This window comes from Schistocerca piceifrons, chromosome 5 (assembly GCF_021461385.2).
Source record: "Schistocerca piceifrons isolate TAMUIC-IGC-003096 chromosome 5, iqSchPice1.1, whole genome shotgun sequence".
NCBI classification, from domain to species: Eukaryota; Metazoa; Arthropoda; class Insecta; order Orthoptera; family Acrididae; genus Schistocerca; species Schistocerca piceifrons.
In genome coordinates, this window is record NC_060142.1 from 465,308,299 (window position 1) to 465,331,358 (window position 23,060).

The 23,060-nt window shown below is 42.2% G+C and overlaps 1 protein-coding gene across 1 annotated transcript; it reads left to right on the forward strand.

Annotated features, from left to right (window-relative positions):
* Positions 1-8,994: 8,994 nt before the first annotated feature.
* LOC124798512 (cuticle protein 79-like) lies at positions 8,995-22,834 on the forward strand. The gene is made up of 4 exons (XM_047261955.1): positions 8,995-9,094; positions 11,067-11,345; positions 18,575-18,946; positions 22,669-22,834. The coding sequence occupies exons 1-3, from the start codon at positions 9,080-9,082 to the stop codon at positions 18,932-18,934; spliced, it is 654 nt and encodes a 217-aa protein (XP_047117911.1). The 5' UTR covers positions 8,995-9,079; the 3' UTR covers positions 18,935-18,946; positions 22,669-22,834.
* The last annotated feature ends 226 nt before the right edge of the window (positions 22,835-23,060 follow it).

Consider the following 23,060-nt stretch of genomic DNA (forward strand, 5'->3'; position numbering starts at 1 on the left):
GTGAAGGTTTGGGGTGCCATTTATTTTCATAGTTGTCATCCGCGGCACCCTTCAGCACAGCAGTATGTCGACGATATTTTGAGCCATGTTTTGTTGTCCTTCATGGCAAGCCATCCTAGGTTTACATTTCTGCAAGACAATGTCAGCCTGCACACGGCGAGAGTTTCTACAGCTTGTCTTCGTCCTTGAGATATCCTACCTTGACCAGTAAGGCCGCCGGATCTCTCCCCAATTGAGAACGTTTGGAGCATTATGGGCCGAGTCCTCCAACTTTCTCGGGGTTTTGACGATCTAATACGCCAGTCGATAAAATTTGGCACGATATCCCTCAGGAGGGCATCCAGCAATTCTATCAATGCCATTTTGAATAACTGCTAGCATAAGAGCTACAGGTGGACCAACGCGTTCTTGACTTGCTGAATTAATCTGTTGTGTCCGACTTCTTGGACACTGAGGTGGTTAGTAATAGTTCAGTAAGTTAGAACACTCGGAATAAGTAATACTTTATTAATGCTAATAAAACTTATCTTTGCTCGCGAGGCTGGACTGTAGCTATGAAACTTGCGGTTCAAAACACACTAAATGAGCCACTATTACTGAGTGGCGAACTAATGCAAGTTCAGTATGGGCCATTCTGTGGCTTCGGTACAGTTGATAGAAGACTGAAGTTCGTAGACACTTGTGTGCACAGTTCTGATAGCGTTGGCGCCTAGGCACAGTTCACAAGAGACGGAAGTCTCTTCACTTCCCCACGCTTGACACGGGCTGTCACGGCGAGTAGGCAGTACGACGACGTTACTCAGACACGACCTTCCTGGAATTGGGTACGATCCATCCTCGAACAGAACTGCCCTCCTGGCCTCTGGCGACGCTATTTCATGGCAGAGGCGCGGCGGTGGCGTCTCGGAACTATGGGAGGCACGGCTTCTTCCTAGCATCTCACTGGCGCCTCGTGATACCGCTTTGCTGTGTAGCATCTCAGCGGTGGTCGATACTTGCGCCGCTCAGGATTCTCGAGTTTTCTGAAATTGTAATCAGTGATTGTCTGTACATGTACATCGCAACCAGCGATTTCCATCTCATTTGGATAATTTCTTCATAGTGTCTCGTTTTTTACTTTGTCTTAGAGTGCATTTTACTTTCAGCATCAGAATCAAAACGAAAACTTATTGCAAAGCATAAACAAGAGATTTAAGAGACTTATTCTGGAACTGAATGATCTACAACAGCTTTTGATCTCACTGGATATTTCGAGGAAAGTATCCAGCGAGGTAAAAAGTTGATTTAGATAAGTCTCCCAAAACTCTTTGATTTTCATTGTGATAAGAAAGTAAAACACACAAATTCCGAACTGTCTGTAGTATCATTAGCAGAAAATTTGGCTACAGAGTACAAAAAGATAAGGTCATGAAACTCTATAAATTGCTTGCAATTCCTGTGTTACGCTATAGAAGCGAAAATCGGTTACCACAAAAAACCAACAATGATGGTGTGTTTCTAAGGAGGACGAAGGGCTGAAGGTAGAACAGAAGATATTATAACAGAATTAAATAATTTCAAAATGAATAAAAAATTCAAAAGTATCATGAAAATTGGAGACAGCACCTCACGAAAAAGCCAGGTCAAAGAATTCCGCAGAACATCCTGAACTACAAGAGGAACGGGAAAAGAGATATTGGAAGGCTAGGTTCAAATGGCTCTGAGCGCTATGAGACTTAACTTCTGAGGTCATCAGTCCCATAGAACTTAGAACTACTTAAACCTAACTAACCTAAGGACATCACACACATCCATGCCCGAGGCAGGATTCGAACCTGCGACCGTAGCGGTCGCGCGGTCCCAGACTGTAGCGCCTAGAAACGCTCGGCCACTCCGGCCGGCGATATTGGAAGATCCCGGAAAAGATGGAATTATTTTGTTTGTGAGTTGGGAACAGGCAATACCCTAATGCTCGAAAGGATGATGATACATGATGGTGACGGCAGCGCTGCTGGGATTTATTTTAAGGATCAACTGATAGTCACTAAACAGACAGGGCTTCCCCTGTTTCGCTACAGTTTTCTGGTGTTGCAGCTTTCCAACAGCTTCACCCGCGACTAGCCTCACGCAACTCCAGATACTATTCACCAATTAATTTACATATCTGATGAACAGTAATGACCTGCAACACTACCTTAAGGTTCTTTTGAAGTGACTTTTATGTCTGATAATTTCACCCTATTAGGACCTAAGTGTCGAGTTCCATCTGCTAGAAAGTCTCGAAAACAATCACACAACTAGTCCGGTATCGGTACGCATGCAACGGCGTGCGCTATCAGTATACTGCAAAACGCCACGCACATAAACGGGATTTTTTCAGAGCTCATACCTCGGGTTTTACTGGTGATAGAAAGGTAGGGTTACTTGTTTTTGATAGCTCTTGGACTAGGAACCATTTGAATACCCAGCAGAGCGATATTCTTGCTGAAACCATGCTACAGTATAAGGTCGAAGTCTGAATATTACACACTACTTTCAGCTTAGGTAAATGGAACCAATCGGTTGGTTCTTTTTTGCATTAGATGTGGTCTATGATGTACCTTAAGACGCGTATAGAGGGGCCATTTATTCATGAGTGGTTCCTCAGGAAACCCTAAAAAACGCTTTTTAGCATTTTTTCGCCGTTAGCAGCGGGTATGTAGGAAACTAACTGCAGCAAATTGCTCAAATATTAAGGGTATACTCTTTAGGCATTTATCTTGAAGTGTCATCTTCCTGTTTTCAAAAATCTGTATCCGTTATGGAGAAACACCCCATAAACATGATTTTTGGGTACGAAAGCCGAGCCGCGAGTTCCAAGACGGCTATAAACAAACAAAAAATCACTGAAATTTATACGGTATATTCCTAAGATCCCGATTTTGAATAACCTTGAAAACTTTCTTGATATCTTTATTCGTTTCTGAGATACAGAAGTTCAAAATTACCCTACTTGTAAACGTAAAACACTCACGTAAAATCCTGTGTGAGGCGAGAGTTTATTAAGTGGCGTAGCGGGGAGAAATATGCTACAAAGTGTCTTCGTTATCATCTGAAGGATTCTGGGAACACCATGTTGCAATGCTGAAGCACATGAAATTGGTCTGAGGTGTAAAATTAGTTTTGCCTTATTTTAATTTCACAGTAGCAAACTATCAAAATTTTTCCGACCCAGAAACGTGAGTGACATGCCCTGCTGTAGCAGGAAAATGGCGAAAACTGGCAGAAAAATGCTCCTGTCAAAGCAAAAAAAAAAAAAGGTGAATATGCTCATGTTTAAAAGACTCTGACTGAAACTTGTGGTACCAGCTGCCTCATTCTACCTTCCTGACCATCTTTAAAAATTTTGCGAACATATTCACGCTTTTTTGCGCTGAGATAAAAGGAGACAGTGGCAGTGGGAAGGAGACGGAAAAATAATAAATCCTGGAAGGTAACAGACTGTGGTTGTGGTATAGAAAGAGCGAAGGAGATAATGGGAGTGTGAGAGAAAGAGAGGGAGGCAGGCAGTGGCAATGAAACGTAGCTGACAGTGACAGAACAGTGCTAAGAAAAAAGTGAAGTAGGCAGTGCTAGCGGGAGAGGAATAAAGAGAAGGAGGCAGAGGAAGTGAGTGAGAGCTAGTGATAAAGAGGGACAGAGTCTATAATAATGACACTGAGGAAGAGAGAGAGATTGACAAGAGACAGCAGCAGTCGGAAGGAATTAATGAGACAGTAAAGTAAGAGCGAGCAAGAGGTAGACAATGGCAGTAAGAGGAGACAGTAGTAGTAGTAGTAGGACAGGAGATAGTGACGCTTGGAGAGCCACAAACAGATAATGGCAATGAGTTGTGCCGAAAGAGTGACTGAGAGTGGGAAATTGGGAGCGGATGACAATAAGAGACTTGCAGCAATTGACTAGTGAGTGCGAGCGAATTACCGTTAGAGCAGCTTGTGCGACTGAGAGGTAAGCTGGATGTTAAATAGAGCGCGAATAAGTTCGCATGCCAATATTTTTGCGATAATTTTAAAGGTGCTGAGGAAGGCTTAACGAGCCAGCTCTTACACCACTTTTCAATATGAGTCTGCTCGCTAAGCAACTCTCAGTGGGAAGTGAGGAAGTATTACGGGATTTGAAGAATGGAAAGAATAGTCTACTGAGCACAAAATATGAAATGAGAGTAAATCGAACAAAGACGAAAGTAATGAGGAGTAAAATAAATGAGGTTAGCGATAAACTCAGTATCAGAATTGGGGGCTACTTTGCAGATGGAGTGAAAGAATTCGGCCACCTTGGAACGAAGGAGGATGTAAGAGGCAGACTACCACAGGAAAAGATAGATTACCTCGCTAAAACAAGACTACCAGCATCAAACACGGGGCTTAGTCTGAGAAATAAATGTTTAAGAACGTACGTGTCGAGCTCAGTAGTGTATACACATTGCACCAAATAAGTAGTGAGACAATTAGCATTACGTCTAAACTAAGAACTTTATTGCAATTTCGCAGTTACATCGATTTAAAATAACCCCCTAGCACCTCTGCACAACGTTTACATCGATCATACAAGTTACTGGAAGAACACTGGAAGTAATGTATCTCCTTCAGTCCGTCGGTGACAACACGTTGGATGTCCTCAGTGTCACTAAAACGTTCTTCATTGTAAGGCGTATTTAATTTTGGGAAGTAAAAATGTATCTCTTTTGATGCTAAAAACAGTTCCACAGTTAGTGTTCAGAGGGCCGGTTCACTGTCGTGCAGAAGAACTCAGTTCTTGCTTTGAAGCAGATGCGTCCCGACACTAAGCATGCAAACAAAGAGATGTTGCATGACCCCTAAGTGTGCTGTCACTGTTGTGCCCTCAGGAAGAAATTCACGATGGATCACTCCAGAAGCATCGAAATAAAAAGCGCCGTTGTCTTCATGTGTGATTTCTGCATCCTGAATTTGGTCTACCTCGCTGACGATATTCAGTGGCATTCCACACCCTGATGTTTTGCCTCTGGATCGAATTGAAAACGCCAGTTGGTTTCAACAGATAAGCAACCCCACCAAACTGGCGCAACATCAGTTGAATGCTGTCTTTGCTCTTCTGAAAATAAGTATAGCGCAACATGGATACAAATCTTTCACTTGTGCAAAACTTTCTCTAAAATGAAGCTTGCCATATCATTACTGAGACCAAGTTTCACTCCAAGCATTCTGGTGGTAATTCGCGTATCAGTGACAAAATGTCCTTGGCTTTTCCCACATTTTTATCCTTCCCAGCAGACACATGGAGTCCGCCGCGTGGTCCGTTTTGTAAGGATGCTCTTCCATTTTTAAATACTGAAAACCATCAGAACACTTGTACTGTACACGACTAAGACGGTCATCCTCGTAAGCACAATGCATGCCTTTGAAACTTCTGATACCGTTTTTCCTAGTTTACAGTAAAATTTTATCACAGTTCTTTGATTCATGACGCCACATTTGACAGTCGCAAAATGTTACTTTCACTGCAGCTGTACATTCAAAGGCTGAGTCATCGACATATGGGAAGCATCCGCATGTTCAGCAGAAAATGGTAAGAATTAGAGAAGGACCCCCTCCCTCCCCATCCGAAATGTATAAACCGTATGCCAAACCCCAAAACCACGGACAGTTGCAAATGAAATGTTAATCTTTAAAAAAATTAAACGAAATGAATGCAGTAATTATCGTGTTACACATTAGCGGACACAGCGTATAAGATTTTCGCCAAGATAAAAAAAAACAACGTCTACAAATTATTGCGAAAATCTGTTGTCTGAAGGACAAAATGGTTTCAGAAAAGCAACATCCTGTCCCGATAATTTTCGGATACTTAAGCAAATTATATAAATACAAAGAGAGCTCAATATGGAAACAAACGTCGTATTTATAGACTTAGAGAAAGCCTTCGGCAATGTAGCTAGGAAAATCCTATGAAACATATTACACAAGAACAGATATCCTCAGCAAATAACAGAAAACCTTTATAGAGGTATAAAAATATGAATAAAGATTAACTGTACTATATCAGAAGACATACCGATAAACTAAGATGTTCAACAAGGGTGTTGCTTATCACACATACCTTTTAATACGCACATGACTGGAACACGAAAGCAACAAATTGATCCGGGCTTGAGATTATCACATGAGATATTTTTTAATTCGATGCGTTTTGCAGACGACCCTGCAGTTGTATAGGACAGCAAGACTTCACTACAAAGACCCATCTATAGACTGAACCAAATTTGTAAAGAATATAATATGAAAAATCAATTCCACAAACAAAAGTAAAGGCTTTCAAAGGGAAAAACCAATGAGGACTAAGATCGTAGTAAGGAATAAAACCGTTGGACACGTTAATCACTTCAGTTATCTTGAAAATATTATAAGCTACCAGAATGAACTTGACATTGACAACAAACTACACAAAAATATAGATCATATGAGGAACAATCAATGGACACAAAAATCAAATTTTATAAGATAATAGCCACACCCACTTTGCTATTTTGAAGTGAAACTTGGACGTTTAGTAAAAAGCAAGAATGTAGAATCCAAGCCACAGAAATTAAATTTCTAAGAGGAGTTACTGGCTGCACAAGATAGACTAAGAAACGAAGGCATAAGAGCAGAGCTTGGAATTTATGCTGTAAATGAGATCAAGTCTAATCGACAAAGCTGGCTAGAAAATTTACAAAGGTTGCCGGATTCAAAGATGCCAAAACAAGTCTTAAATTTCAGAGCCTTAGGTACAAGAGCCATAGGAAGACCAGCAAAAAGATGGCTGGATACTGAGAAGACAAAACAGGCCTATGGCATAGACAATAATGCAAGAAGAAGAAGAAGAAGAAGAAGAAATGGTAACCATATTTGGTGCGTTTTTTGAAAGCGCGTTTTTCATTGTGGCAGGATTTTTTTTATAAATTTCTAGTCAACAACTTTCTCCTCCGAAAGACAAAATATTTTGTTGGTACCCACCTACAGAGGGGGAAATGATTGTCGTAACAAAATAATAAAGAAATAAAATAATCAGAGCTCGAAACAAAAAAAATTACGTTTCGTTTTTCCTGCGCGCTTCTCGAGAGTGGGAACGGTAGAAAAATAGTTTGAAGGTGATTCGATGAACTCTGTGCCAGCCACTTAGCTGTGAATTGCAGAATTGCAGAGTAATCATGTAAATGTAAAGCATTGACAGGAAGAAGGGGCAGCATGATAGGACATGGGCTAAGAAATTAGGGAGTAGCTTTCACGGTACCAGAGTGAGCCGTAGAGGGCAAAAACTATAGGAGAACACAGCGACTGGAATACATCCAACAAATAACCAGCAGAAAAATGCTGCTGTTGGAGCACAAAAAATGCGAATATGTTCCTGTTTATTTAAAAGACTGATAGAAAAGTGGGGTACCAGCTATCTCATTCTACTTTCCTCAGCACCTTTTTAAATTTTACCAAAAATGTTGGCGTCCCACTTTTCGCTCAATCTTTTAAATAAACAAGAATATATTCAATTTTTTTAAACTCCGATAGAAGCATTTTTCCGCTGGTTCCCTTCGCAGGGCATGTAACTCATATGAAAACAAATGTATTGTTCAGTAAAACTTAGGTAGTTTTCTAATGTGAAATTGAAGCTACATAAAAATAATTTTACACGCAAAAACACTTTGCATGTACTTCAGTACTGCACCATAGGGTTTCCAGATGATAACGGAGACACATTGCAGCATACTTCTCTGTGCTACGTCACTTTATAAACTACTTTTTCGCCTCACACCGGATTTTACGTGTACAAGTAGGGTAGGGTAACATTGAACCACTGCATCTCGGAAACGGATAAAGATATGAAGAAAATTTTCAAAGTAATTGGAGATCCGGATCTCAGGAACACTTAGTAAAAATTACAGCCACGTGCTGTGTGCATCCGTCTCGGAATCAGCGGCTGAATTCTAGTACCATAAAAACCAGTTTTTGGTGTGTTTCTCGATAACGGATAAATATTTTTGGAAAAGCGGAAATGGATCTTCTAGATAAATCCCTAAAGAATATGCTTTTAAATTTGAGCAATTTGCTACGGTTATTTATTCTTTATATTTCACCCCATACCGGATTTTCCGTGTAGAAGTAAGGTAAATCTTTATCTTGGAAAAAGATAAAGATCTCAAGAAAATTTTCAAGGCTGTTCGAGGTCGGGATCTTAGGAATACATCGTAAAAGTTTCAGCCATTTACTGTGCGTAGCCGTCTTGGAATCCTCAGCTGGATTTTGGCCTGCTAGTGACGGCAAAAATATGGTACAAAAAACCCTTCTTTGAGGTTTTTCGAGGAACCGACCATGAACTAATGGTGCCTCCATAAATCCCATCAAGCCCACGATAGACCACGTCAAATGCAAAAAGAACCAACCGATTTGCTCCTTTTGCCTAAGCCGGAGGCAATACTTTGTTCTATAGGATAGTGACGCTAAGACGATCCTTCTGTTGGGTTTACAGATGGTCCCTAGCTCAAGGGCTATCCCAAAACACTTGACCCTATCTTTTCATCACTAATAGAACCCATGGTATGAGAACCGAAAAATTCCGTTTTTATGCACGGTGTTTTGGAACATACCAGGTACGCATGCAGTTGCATGTATGTCGATTGAGGAAATTAAGTATAAGTGCTACTTTGAGACGGAGAAATGGTCGTAGGAGAAGAAGACGTGCCAAACCACATTTAAAAAAAATAAACGGTGATACGGCACCCTTCGAATGTCTTCTGGGAGTTAAGGAATAAATTGTCCAGCTTGTCCCAGTTTGTTCTGGTGGTATCGCCAAAAGGTCTCCAGAGAGTAAGCAGAAGACTTGGAGGCTCGCTTGGAATGTGGGAACGTTGCGTGGCCCACGTGGAGGGCTCGTTAGCAGAGCGGCACGCACTTGGAGCCGCCTCCCTGGTCCCCACCTTGCGGGCGAGACGGCCCGTGAGCACAGGAAGGAGGTGAAAGCACCTGCCCTGCTATATAAGCCGGCGGACGATGGCAGTAGGCACTCCACCTCCACCCACCGCGCCGGGAACCAACAACCAACTGCCGACATGAGGGCTCTCCTGGTGAGTTAGCACATCACTTCTCTTCCTCACCTTCTTAATCAAGTTGTGCAACTTCCTCTAACAGCGGTTCTCTCTGAACTGCTTAGTTTCTTCTACATACCAAATCTTCAAGACCTACAAATTTTCTAATAGTCAAAACTAGTAAAAAGCGTAATGTTTCATTATTAATCGTGTAGAAATTTGCAGGGACAACCTCTACTTGTCAGGGAGCTAGGCTTATTCTCACAAAATTTATAAACGCTCAGCAGACTGCTGTCAGGACTTCGGTGTAGCTGTATTTCTACAGAAGTGTGTAACTACTTTGTTTCCGACAATGGCTGTCGGTTGCAAACAGTATGTTCGATTTGAAGAATTGTGTAATTGTAGAAAAGTATGTAACGATTTGGTTTCCAACAATGACCGTCAGTCGCAAGCAGTATATTCGCCTTGGAAAATGATGTACTGGATTCGAAAAATCATGGATAAATTTGTGATTTAGCTAAGTCATCTGACTGAGAAAACTGTTATATTCTCATGCAAAAGTTAAAACACTATAAAAAAGCATTACAGGATATTTATGATTTATATCTTTTTCTGTATTTTCAGAACTGACATGTATCACTTTCTGGTCCAACAAATGGCGGTAGACATTCTAAATTCGAAAGAACTCGTCATGGAGTACCACAGGACACTGTCTTGAGTCCTCTATTATTTCTGGCATACATTAGTTGATATTTCATTTGCATGGTTATAAAATACATTTTTTCCCTTTGCAGATAATACAGCTACATGCATGAAAATAGTATTTAAAATGTTCAAATGTGTGCGAATTCCTAAGGGACCAAACTGCTTAGGTCATCGGTCCCTAGACTTACACACTGCTTAAACTAACTTATACTATACCCATGCCCGAGGGCATGGGTATGCCCGAGGGAGGATTCGAAAATCCAGTGGGAGGGGCCGCGCAGTCCGTGGCATGACACTTCGAACCGCGCGGCCACACCGCGCGGCAATAGTATTTATAGCTTTACTCGTAGAGAAATTAATCTGACAGTTGAAAACAGATAAATCACAGCAAATGTATATTATTTGTGATAAGACACAAAACATGCAGCTATGTAGGTGTCCTGGGGCAAATATTATAATCCGTCCAAGCTTCGAAATCCGAAAAGTAGATATAATACTATCTTTGAGATTAAAGCTAGGGCATAACCTGACCTGAAAAACCCACATTCCATACTTAATGAACGTCTTCTGAGTACAAAAGTGCGTTGTAAGTATTGTATCAACCCACGACTTTCTGAAGAGACCTGTTTGAAGATGTTAGTATTTTGAAAGCTTCCTCTCAACGTACATAATCCTTAATACATTTCTCTTACTATCAATACTTCTCTTTTCTTAAAAACGACAAAAAACTTATATCAAGCGTTAAAGTAAACTCTTGCTTTGATAGAGAATACTAAATGTCTTGTAGGAAATGTCATGAAGTTCTGCATCAAATAAAAAAGTGTGACATGGCCATATACCTTTACTCCACTGAATAATATTGTTACAGAAATTTTTAATCCAAATGAGAAAATTTTATTACAGGGCTTTGGCTTTAATCAAATTCGTATTATTCCTTTTATACTGCAATTTTTCATGCCTTCAGCGCTTTTGAGTGTGTTATACTCAAATAAAATGAGCGTATTGGACTTCTTTCTATATTCTAGAGACTACTCTCTGTGAAATCGAATAGTTATCGATAATTTAATGTAAATCCGACAAGCGAAAATAGCCAAAAAAATTAACATACTTCCAGTAGCATCATAATCTGAAATTTGTGTCACAGTTACAGAAAAATCTGCAGAGTATTAGCTATTTGCGTGTATATTCCGCTTAATTTTATTCCCCGAATGGGGCCCCCCGGCTAACGATGCCATACGCTCATTTCCATTTTTCAGCATAGTAAAAAGACTGGGACACTTCTTTACGAGAAACTCTTTGCCCGCAGCTTGTGACTCTGTTGGCGGCAGCCGCCATCGCCGCAGAGCAGACGACGAGCGGGCAGCCTGCGGAGGAGACCGGCAAAAAGCAGGACAAGAGGGGCCTCCTGGGCCTCGGCTACGGGGGTGGCTACGGGGGTGGCTACGGGGGTGGCTACGGGGGTGGCTACGGACTGGGAGGCGGCTACGGCCTCGGAGGCGGGTATGGCCTCGGAGGCGGCATCGGAGGTGGCTTTGGAGGCGTCGGAGTAGCAGCCGCCGCTGGACCAGCCATCAACGTGCAGACCGTAAGTGTCTAGCAGGTCTTCTCTGTCTCACGCAAGCGGTGGATAGGTGCTTCAGCTCGCCCCTTGCCTGTTGGCGATTTATTTGCATAGTCTCTTCGAGAGAGGTCCTCCAGCAGTTGACACACTAGGCCGATACCGCTAGTCGTCATAATCATCAGCCTTCTGGCATTCACTGCCCCCCCTCGAGACTTCTCCACAAATTAGTCTTCAACCATAGACCTATATATCTGCATCTACATCTACATCCATACTCCGCAAGCCACCCGACGGTGTGTGGCGGAGGGTACTTTGAGCACCTCTATCAGTTCTCCCTTCTATTCCAGTCTCGTATTGTTCGTGGAAAGAAAGATTGTCTGTATGTCTCTGTGTGGGCTCTAATCTCCCTGATTTTATCCTCATAGTCTCTTCGCGAGATATCCGTAGGAGGGAGCAATATACTGCTTGACTCCTCGGTGAAAGTATGTTCTCGAAACTTCAACAAAAGCCCGTACCGAGCTACTGAGCGTCTCTCCTGCAGAGTCCTCCACTGGAGTTTATCTATCATCTCCGTAACGCTTTCGCGATTACTAAATGATCCTGTAACGAAGCGCGCTGCTCTCCGTTGGATCTTCTCTATCTCTTCCATCAACCCTATCTGGTACGGACCCCACACTGGTGAGCAATATTCAAGCAGTGGGCGAACAAGTGTACTGTAACCTACTTCCTTTGTTTTCGGATTGCATTTCCTTAGGATTCTTCCAATGAATCTGTCTGGCATCTGCTTTACTGACGATCAACTTTACATGATCATTCCATTTTAAATCACTCCTAATACCCACTCCCAGATAATTTATGGAATTAACTGCTTCGAGTTGCTGACCTGCTATATTGTAGCTAAATGATAAAGGATCTTTCTTTCTATGTATTCGCAGCACATTACACTTGTCTACATTGAGATTCAATTGCCATTCCCTGCACCATGCGTCAATTCGTTGCAGATCCTCCTGCATTTCAGTACAATTTTCCCTTGTTACAACCTCTCGATATACTAAATCATCCACAAAAAGCCTCAGTGAACTTCCGATGTTATCTACAAGGTCATTTATGCGTATTGTGAATAGCAACGGTCCTACGAGACTCCCCTGCGGCACACCTGAAATCACTCCCACTTCGGAAGATTTCTCTCCATTGAGAATGACATTCTGCGTTCTGTTATCTAGGAACTCTTCAATCCAATCACGCAATTGGTCTGATAGTCCATATGCTCCTACTTTGTTCATGCTGTTGTTGCAAGTTTTCTTGTGCCATCTACCTACTTTCAGTTACACCGTCAACTAGGTCCTTCATTATCTATTGCAACCAGACAGGGACACTCCTTTATCATCCAGCATTCATTCATCTGGATACATGTCCAGTCCTCTTACATTTAATTCTCACTGCAGTCACAATTGTGTCTTTTGTACCTCCCGTTAATTTCAAATACAAATTTCTCCATCTCTTACTAAGCAATCAGGTATTTGGATGGGTTCCCGCATTAAGAGTCCATAACTCAAAACTCACAAGTTTTACTAAAAACTTAGTGCTATTTACATTATCAAGATCATTACAGGGCAATTTTGTTCTTCCGTTATTTTCTTCCCAGTCAATCCAATCGTTGCATTCAGTTGCTTTAAATCAAGATCTCCCCAGGTCTTTCATTGTCCTCGTTATTAGTTTGTACCTAGTAACGTTGACTATGTTTCATCAAAATTTATTTTCTGTCCTACTTCCAAACTTGCTATATTACATTATTCTTACTCCTTACTGAAGTTTACCTACTCTAGAGGCGAACAGTACCATGCCATCATCCAAACGATGGACTACATTTGTTCATTTAGCACACATACCCTTTTCGTTTTCCCAGTTTAAAGATCTACAGTCTCGAAACTTCGTGCCAGATTAAAACTATATGTCGAACCGGGACTGGGAGTTGTATATGCGTAGAGCACTTGCCAGCGAAGACAAAGGTTTCCTGGTCAATGCCCGGCCTGACACACAGTTTTAATCTGCGTTTTAATCTGCGAGAATGTTCCGAATCAGCGCACATTCCACCGCATAGTGAAAATTCATTCTGGATCTACAATCTCCCTCAAGGATAGCTGAGAGCAGTTTTCATAATACGGAATTTCTTCTCTGATTCCTACTTCCGTTCTGGATTCCTCACCACCTTAATAAAGTCTGATGGAACCTGTGGCACTGAATTACATATTGCCAAGTACACTACCACAGATTGAATCAGTTACTTGCTTCTCAAGGGTTGTTAATGTAGATTTGCTGATAATTAGTCAGTAGCTTTTTCCAAATCTGCAGATCCCTCACAAAGTGGCAATTCTTTCTGAATGCTCCGTTTTATAAATTCGTTTATGATCTGCAAATGGCCCATTGTGTTTTATTCACTTATAAAACCTGAGTGCTATCTTTCTTAATTATTATAAATATCATTAACATCAATTTCATTATTAATTTCCTTTACAGATATACAGGGTGTTACAAAAAGGTACGGCCAAACTTTCAGGAAACATTCCTCACACACAAATAAAGAAAAGATGTTATGTGGACATGTGTCCGGAAACGCTTAATTTCCATGTTAGAGCTCGTTTTAGCTTCGTCAGTATGTACTGCACTTCCTCGATTCACCGCCAGTTGGCCCAATTGAAGGAAGGTAATGTTGACATCGGCGCTTGTGTTGACATGCGACTCATTGCTCTACAGTACTAGCATCAAGCACATCACTTCGTAGTATCAACAGGTTAGTGTTCATCACGAACGTGGTTTTGCAGTCAGTGCAATGTTTACAAATGCGTAGTTGGCAGATGCCCATTTGATGTACGGATTAGCACGGGGCAATAGCCGTGGCGCGGTACGTTTGTATCGAGACAGATTTCCAGAACGAAGGTGTCCCGACAGGAAGACGTTCGAAGCAATTGATCAGCGTCTTAGGGAGCACGGAACATTCCAGCCTATGACTCGCGACTGGGGAAGACCAAGAACGACGAGGACACCTGCAATGGACGAGGCAATTCTTCGTGCGGTTGACGATAACCCTAATGTCAGCGTCAGAGAAGTTGCTGCTGTACAAGGTAACGTTGACCACGTCACTGTATGGAGAGTGCTACGGGAGGACCAGTTGTTTCCGTACCATGTACAGCGTGTGCAGGCACAGTCAGCAGCTGATTGGCCTCCACAGGTACACTTCTGCGAATGGTTCATCCAACAATGTGTCAATCCTCATTTCAGTGCAAATGTTCTCTTAACGGATGAGGCTTCATTCCAACGTGATCAAATTGTAAATTTTCACAATGAATATGTATGGGCTGATGAGAATCCGCACGCAATTGTGTAATCACGTCATCAACACAGATTTTCTGTGAACGTTTGGGCAGGCATTGTTGGTGATGTCTTGATTGGGCCCCATGTTCTTCCACCTACGCTCAATGGAGCACGTTATCATGATTTCATACGGGATACTCTACCTGTGCTGCTAGAACATGTGCCTTTACAAGTACGACACAACATGTGGTTCATGTACGAAGGAGCTCCTGCACATTGCACTCGAAGTGGTCGTACGCTTCTCAACAACAGATTCGGTGACCGATGGATTGGTAGAGGCGGACCAATTCCATGGCCTCCACGCTCTCCTGACCTCAACCCTCTTGACTTTCATTTATGGGGGCATTTGAAAGCTCTTGTCTACGCAACCCCGGTACCACATGTAGAGACTCTTCGTGCTCGTATTGTGGACGGCTGTGATACAATACGCCATTCTCCAGGGCTGCATCAGCGCATCAGGGATTCCATGCGACGGAGGGTGGATGCATGTATCCTCGCTAACGGAGGACATTTTGAACATTTCCTGTAATAAAGTGTTTGAAGTCACGCTGGTACGTTCTGTTGCTGTGTGTTTCCATTCCATGATTAATGTCATTTGAAGAGAAGTAATAAAATGAGCTCTAACATGGAAAGTAAGCGTTTCCGGACACATGTCCACATAACATATTTTCTTTCTTTGTGTGTGAGGAATGTTTCCTGAAAGTTTGGCCGTACCTTTTTGTAACACCCTGTATAACAGCCACAGTAAGACACCAGAATACATTTCTTTGTTGCTAATAAGTTCAGCTAGACGTAACGTTTATTGTCTTTTTTCTTGTTTTTTTTTCCATATAACTACAGAAAGAATTTTTAATGGTGTATACTGTAACGATTCTTTATTCGATAGTTGCATAACTGGAACAGGTGACTTGTCCTGTTATTGTTCCAGGCACCATTGGTGCCCAAACCCACCAGGGCCACGCCTTCTAACAACGGATAACGTATTTCGTCTGATGGTGGTGCACACTTAAAACCATGGTTGAATATCTATAGAAGATGACCATATCTGCCTATATTTTACCTCACTGATGTGCTGGAGAATTACCCTGCCTAAAGCTCCAGATGGAGGCACTGAACCAATGCCCGCCAGTTTTTTGGGAGATTAATGCTCACTGATAAATACAGAAGGACACCCATGTGAGTTTGAGACGAGTATTTTCAGGTAATCAGGGCAGTGAAGGTTGACGTACCTCATCGCTTTAATAGATCTCTCTCCAAAGTCATTGCCACACATACCCTCCATAACGTCTATTGGCACACCAAGTTTGTACATCCGTGTAATATTGACGTACCTGGTTGCAGGTGGACCATCTCATGGCTGTGCGAATATTCCAATTGGGAAAGGTAGTCTATGTCCCTTGTCATTCACGGAGTTACCACAGATATAGGGATCAGACACAGAAAATCGCTACTAAGGGCGATGTAGCCAACCACCTCGTCAAACACAGGGAAAGAAGGAAGATAACAGTAGGCCTGTTCACAACTAGGTCACTAGAAATAGTTACTAAACACAGTCTTCCGAAATTCCTTCACCAAAGAAGACGAAGTAAATATTCCAGAATTCGAATCAAGAACACATGCCAACATGAGTAACATAGAAATAGATAGTCTCGTAGTACTGCAGCAACTTAAATCACTTAATGTAAGCAAGTCTCCGGTCCATATTGTATACCAGTTAGGTTCCTTTCAGTGTATGCTTTTACAATAGCTCCATACTTAACAATCATATACAACCGTTCGCTCGACGGATGATCCGTACACAAATACTGGAAAGTTGCAAAGGTCTCACCAATATTCAAGAAAGGTAGTAGGAGTGATCCATTAAATTAAAGGCTCTTATCATTAACGTCGACATGCAGCAGGATTTTGGAAGATATGTTGAGTTCGAACATTATGAATTACCTGGAAGAAAACGGTCTATTGACACACAGTCAACACACATTTAGAAAATATCGTTCTTGTGAAACACAACTAGCTCTTTACACGCACGAAATGTTGAGTGCTGTTGACAAGGAATTTCAAATTGATTCCCTATTTCTGGATTTCCGCAAGGCTTTTGACACTGTACTAGATAAACAGCTTGTAGTGAAATTGCGTGCGTATGGAATATCGTCTCAGCTATGTGACTGGATTCGTGATTATCTATCAGAGAGTCCATAGGTCGTAGTAATTGTCAGAAAGTCATCGAGTAAAACAGAAGTGATTTCTGGCGTTCCACAATGTAGTGTTATAGCCCCTTCGCTGTTCCTTATCTATATAAACAATTTGGGAGACAAGCTGAGCAGAAGTCTTAGGTTGTTTGCAAGTGACGCAGTCGTTTATCGACTAGTAAAGTCAACAAAAGATCAAAACAAATTGCAAAACGATTTAGAAAAGATATCTGAATGGTACGAAAATTGGCAAATGATCCTAAATAACGAAAAGTTTTGGGTCATCCACATGAGAGCTAAAAGGAATTCGTTAAACTTCGGTTACACGATAAATCAGTCAAATCTAAAGGCCGTAAATTCAGCTAAATACCTAGGAATTACAATTACGAAGAACTTAAATTGGAAGGAACACATAGACAGTGTTGTGGGGAAGGCTAACCAAAGACTGCGTTTTATTGGCAGAACACTTAGAAAATGTAACAGATCTACTAAGGAGACTGCCTACACTACGCTTGTCCATGCTCTTTTAGAATCCTGCTGCGTGGGGTGGGATCCTTTGCAAGATAGGATTGACAGAGTACATCGAAGAAGTTCAAAGAAGGGCAGCATGTTTTGTCTTATCGCGAAATAAGGGATAGAGTGTCACTGAAATGATACAGAACTTGGGGTGAACAGCATTGAAACAAAGGTGTTTTCCGTTGCGGCGGGATCTTCTCACGAAATTTCAACCGCCAACTTTCTCTTCCGAATGCGAAGATATTTTGTAGACACCGACCTACATGGGGAGAAACTATCACCATAATAAAATAAGGGAAATCATAGCTAGCATGGAAAGACGTAGGTGTTCGTTTTTTCCGTGGGTTATACGAGATTGGAACAATAGACAATTGTAAAGGAGGATCGATCAGCTCTCTGCCAGGCCTTAAATGTGATTTGCAGAGTATCCATGTAGATGCAGATGTAGATGTAGAAATGGAACGCATCCTCTGACAGGAGCCGGCTGTTGTGGCCGAGCGGTTCTAAGTGCTTCAGTCTGGAACCGCACGACCGCTACGGTCGCAGATTCGAATCCTGCCTCGGGCATGGATGTGTGTGATGTCCTTAGGTTAATTAGGTTTAAGTCGTTCTAAGTTCTAGGGGACTGATGACCTCAGATGTTAAGCCCCATAGTGTTCAGTCCATTTTAAACATTTTGAACCTCTGACAGAGCAGGGATAGAGGAATAAACTGGTCACGTCCTTCTCGAAGCTACAGTCCTGGAATTCACCTTGAGAGACTTAGGAGGACCTTGGAAAACGTAATTCTGGATTCCTGGACGAGGATTTGAGCATTTCCTTCGCTCTGAGCCCCGTTCTCACAACCAGCCAGTGGAGGTGATTCAGCCCATTTGGTGCTAATGACGGAGACTCGTGACTTTTTCCAGCGAAGCATCACCTGTTGGACGTCCTCGTAACCTGGCAACGACTAGTTGCTCATGGTACACCCTAGCTGAGCCAGTGGCTCAGTCAGTTGAGGAGGTGTAGCTCATTCGGTGTTAATGATGGAAACTCGTGCCTTGTTCTAGCGACATGTGACGTACTGGCCATCCGAGTGACGTTGGCACGATTTGCTGCAGGTGGCGCGGCCAGTGGCTTTCTCTAGCGACATGTGACGTAGTGGAGATCCGGGTGACGTTGGCACGCCTGTTCGCAGGTGGCGCGGCCAGTGGCGGTGCCCGTGCCGCAGCCGGTGGAGGTGACGCGGCCGGTCCCCGTGCCGGTGCCCCAGGCAGTGCCGGTGTCGGTGCCCCGCGCTGTTCCTGTGCCGGTGCCTCAGCCCGTGCCCGTGCCGGTAGCCCGGCCCTACCCCGTGTCCGTGCCCAGGCCGGTCGCCGTGCCCGTCCCCCAGCCCTACCCCGTCACTGTCCCGCACCCCGTGCCCGTCGTCGTAGGGGGCGGCTACGGCGGTGGCTTCGGGGGCGGCTACGGCGGCGGCTTCGGAGGCGGTTACGGGGGCGGCTACGGAGGAGGCTACGGAGGAGGCTACGGAGGAGGTTTCTACGGCAAGCACTAACTGCACTCTGTGGTAAGCCATCCACTTTGCATCAGATTCTTTACTGTCTTTCTAGATTTACTCTTTGTAAATAGCTCTATTCCAATCCCAAAGGAAGCAGGTGTTGACAGATGTGAAAATTACCGAACTATCAGTTTAATAAGTCACGGCTGCAAAATACTAACGCGAATTCTTTACAGACGATTGGAAAAACTGGTAGAAGCCGACCTCGGGGAAGATCAGTTTGGATTCCGTAGAAATGTTCAAACACGTGAGGCAATACTGACCCTACAACTTATCTTAGAAGAAAGATTAAGGAAAGGCAAACTTACGTTTCTAGCATTTGTAGACTGAGAGAAAGCTTTTGACAATGTTGTCTGCAATACTCTCTTCCAAATTCTGAAGGTGGCAGGGGTAAAATACAGGGAGCGAAACGCTATTTACAATTTGTACAGAAACCACATGGCAGTTGTAAGAGTCGAGGGACACGAAAGGGAAGCAGTAGTTGGGAAGGGAGTGAGACAGGGTTGTAGCCTATCCCCGATGTTATTCAGTCTGTATACTGAGCAAGCAGTAAACTAAACAAAAGACAAATTCGGAGTAGGTATTAAAATCCATGGAGAAGAAATAAAAACTTTGAGGTTCGCCGATGACATTGTAATTCTGTCAGAGACAGCAAAGGACCTGGAAGAGCAGCTGAACGGAATGGACAGTGTCTTGAAAGGAGGATATAAGATGAACATCAACAAAAGCAAAACGAGGATAATGGAATGTAGTCGAATTAAGTCGGGTGATGCTGAGGGAATTAGATTAGGAAATGAGACACTTACAGTAGTAAAGGAGTTTTGCTATTTGGGGAGCAAAATAACTGATGATGGTCGAAGTAGAGAGGATATAAATTGTAGACTGGCAATGGCAAGGAAAGCGTTTCTGAAGAAGACAAATTTGTTAACATCGAGTATAGATTTAAATGTCACGAAGTCGTTTCTGAAAGTATTTGTATGGACGTGCGGTTCTAGGCGCTGCAGTCTGGAACCGCGAGACCGCTACGGTCGCAGGTTCGAATCCAGCCTCGAGCATGGATGTGTGTTATGTCCTTAGGTTAGTTAGGTTTAACTAGTTCTAAGTTCTAGGGGACTAATGATCTCAGAAGTTGAGTCCCATAGTGCTCAGAGCCATTTGAACCATTTATTTGTATGGAGTGTAGCCATGTATGGAAGTGAAACATGGACGATAAATAGTTTGGACAAGAAGAGAATAGAAGCTTTCGAAATGTGGTGCTACAGAAGAATGCTGAAGATCAGATGGGTAGATAGCATAACTAATGAGGAGGTATTGAATAGAATTGGGGAGAAGTGGAGTTTGTGGCACAACTTGACTAGAAGAAGGGATCGGTTGGTAGGACATGTTCTGAGACATCAAGGGCAGCGTGGAGGGTAAAAATCGTAGAGGGAGACTAAGAGATGAATACACTAAGTAGGATGTAGGCTGCAGTACGTACTGGGAGATGAAGAATCTTGCACAGAATAGAGTAGCATGGAGAGCTACATCAAACCAGTCTCGGGACTGAAGACCACAACAACAACAACAAATAGCTCTAAATTACACTCATACTCATAATTGCAGAATGTGGTGCCACACAACGTGGCACTACACAAAACTGCCGCTAATAGCATAGGTACATAGGGAACACACACGACACAGATCTGTAAGTCCACGGTATTGGTGATAAGTTGAGAAAACCGTCCCGAGAAACATGTGCTACAAAACGCCACTGTTTCCTGCGCATGTACCCCGACGACAATATGTGATATGATCACCGTGCACACGTACACAGGCCGCACACTGGGTTGACGTACTCTGGATCAGGTGGTCGAGCAGCTGCTGGGGTATCGCCTCCCATTCTTGCACCAGTGTCGAAGCTTCTGAAGTGTCCTAGGGGTGTGAAGAATGTTTACATCTTTGTTTACAGGTACTCCATTAGGAACAGCGTTAGTTTATCGTCTTTCATAGCCAATCAGATAACAGACAACTCAGAACTTTCAACTGACATTAACTGTATTCTCTGCCAATGGTCGATACAACATAACAACCAAGAGGAAGCACTTCCTTCATCTTGTGCAAGTCAGCATAACACCAACAAAATTTTCTTACCCTCTAACGACCCCTCGTACCTTATACCTTTCATCTAGAGTGCTTTCAAGTACTTGTCATCTTTATTCTTGAGTCTTCCAACTGATCTTTTCCTCAAGTCAAACAAATATATGACCATACCCATACCCTAGATTTGTATTCGATGTCTCCTGTTAATGCCCGACCATATAGATTCTACATACAGGAGTAGTATCCCAGTACAGCTCTTTCTCGAATGTTATCGTCTTAACATATTTGGTCGTTGCGTTTCGCAACCCCATGGTTCACTCAACTTGTGACTCATTAGTCCCGTATTCAGAGACTACTACATTTTTCCTTTAAATGAACTTTATAAGACTGCATTTCTTAACATCTAGAGGCAAATGAGAGTCTTCACAACAAGATGGAAAGTTACCGTAATGTGATTGTGATGATGTGTTCTTCCGATAACATTTCGTCTTACCGCCTTGTCAACGAAACGTTTCAGATCACAACACATATTGTGCTGCAGGCCATTCATCTGCAACATGCTCTACCGTTAACTAACCACGAAAGGTTAAAGGTACGGAAGGAAGGGTCCTGTCAAGTGATGTAATAAAAAGAACTAGTGTTTACCGTATCATTAAGAACTCGTTACAATTATGCCTATTATACTGTGGAGGTGTTCCAAACAGTCATACTTTCAAGGTATTTTCGTTACAGGTACCAAATAGAAACAATAGAAAGGCAAAATCAAGACAGACAATATGTGTTAAACGGGGTGTAAAATAAGTTTTCTGTACATCACGACTGCACTTTAACTGGTACGCTGATGAAGAAATGAAGTAAAAATTTCCAAATGCGAATAAAAAATATAAGCGAAAATCTACCAGTTCTGAGATACACAGACGATACTACAGAATTTTTTAAGCAGAATGCGCAGGCGCCTTATCTCTGAAACTCTACGCCCGAAGCTCCGCATTAGGTGGAAATGACACTGCAACGGTGGGAAACTGGGAAAACGAAAGAGCCTTAAAATTAAATCTGATGCCAGAGAATCTTGTTGAAAATTTAGTGTATACATGAAGTACCAAACGAAGAAGTAAAAAATATTCATACCATTTATGATAAGGAATTTAGGTACAATTAACTTAATACCAAAGGAGCAGCAGAGAGTAAAAATTATGAAACCCACCATGTAATACAGAACCTGAAAGTGGTGAGCGTAGCAGCAATCTTTATACAATAGCACTGACCCAAGTCATATCCAGATGAAACACAAAATCGGGTCAACCAAAATACTGATGACTATTGAAAAAAGAAGCTTTTAGAGCAGCTCATATTTGTAATCCGATTTACATATACGTATTTACATGTAGAAATCAGAAAGAATTACACTTAAATGTTTATTCGTAGATAAATAAAAGGTCAGCCTAGTTGTTAATCAATTATTGACACTCTATTCCATTTGCATAATGCAGCAATTTGCAGCTGAATCTCGGGAAACGTACATTTATGAAAGCTTCAAATGCACATCGACTACTAATTCATAATAAAAATTGTTTATCTTGTAAAACAGGAAATGAAACTAATATTCATTGTAGTTTACTCAGTTGTAATAGTTGTATTAATTTACGTTTCAGGCTGTATCCTGAGATTTCTACGCTCTCATTTTTCATCATCACCTCGCTGCCTCGTAAAAGGGCAACGGCGCACTGAAAGCCTACCATTTTCTTCAGTTGTTAGCGCTAATGTAATTTTGTACTTTTTTCTTTTATACAAATCGCAATAAAGCACAATGAAAAATTATTACAAGTGTTTTCCTGCATACTGTACCTGATAATGCAAATCTGTATGCTGAAATGGTATCAGGTTCCAGATCACCCATGCAATTTGAACCTCTCACATATAATCAACGCAGTAAATAGTGCTTCGAATATATGATTATTCCATGTTGTTTTCTACTTACAGCTCGTTAGTGTATTTGGCAGTTGAGGACTGCCTAAAATTTGCCCCAAAGGACCTTAAATATATG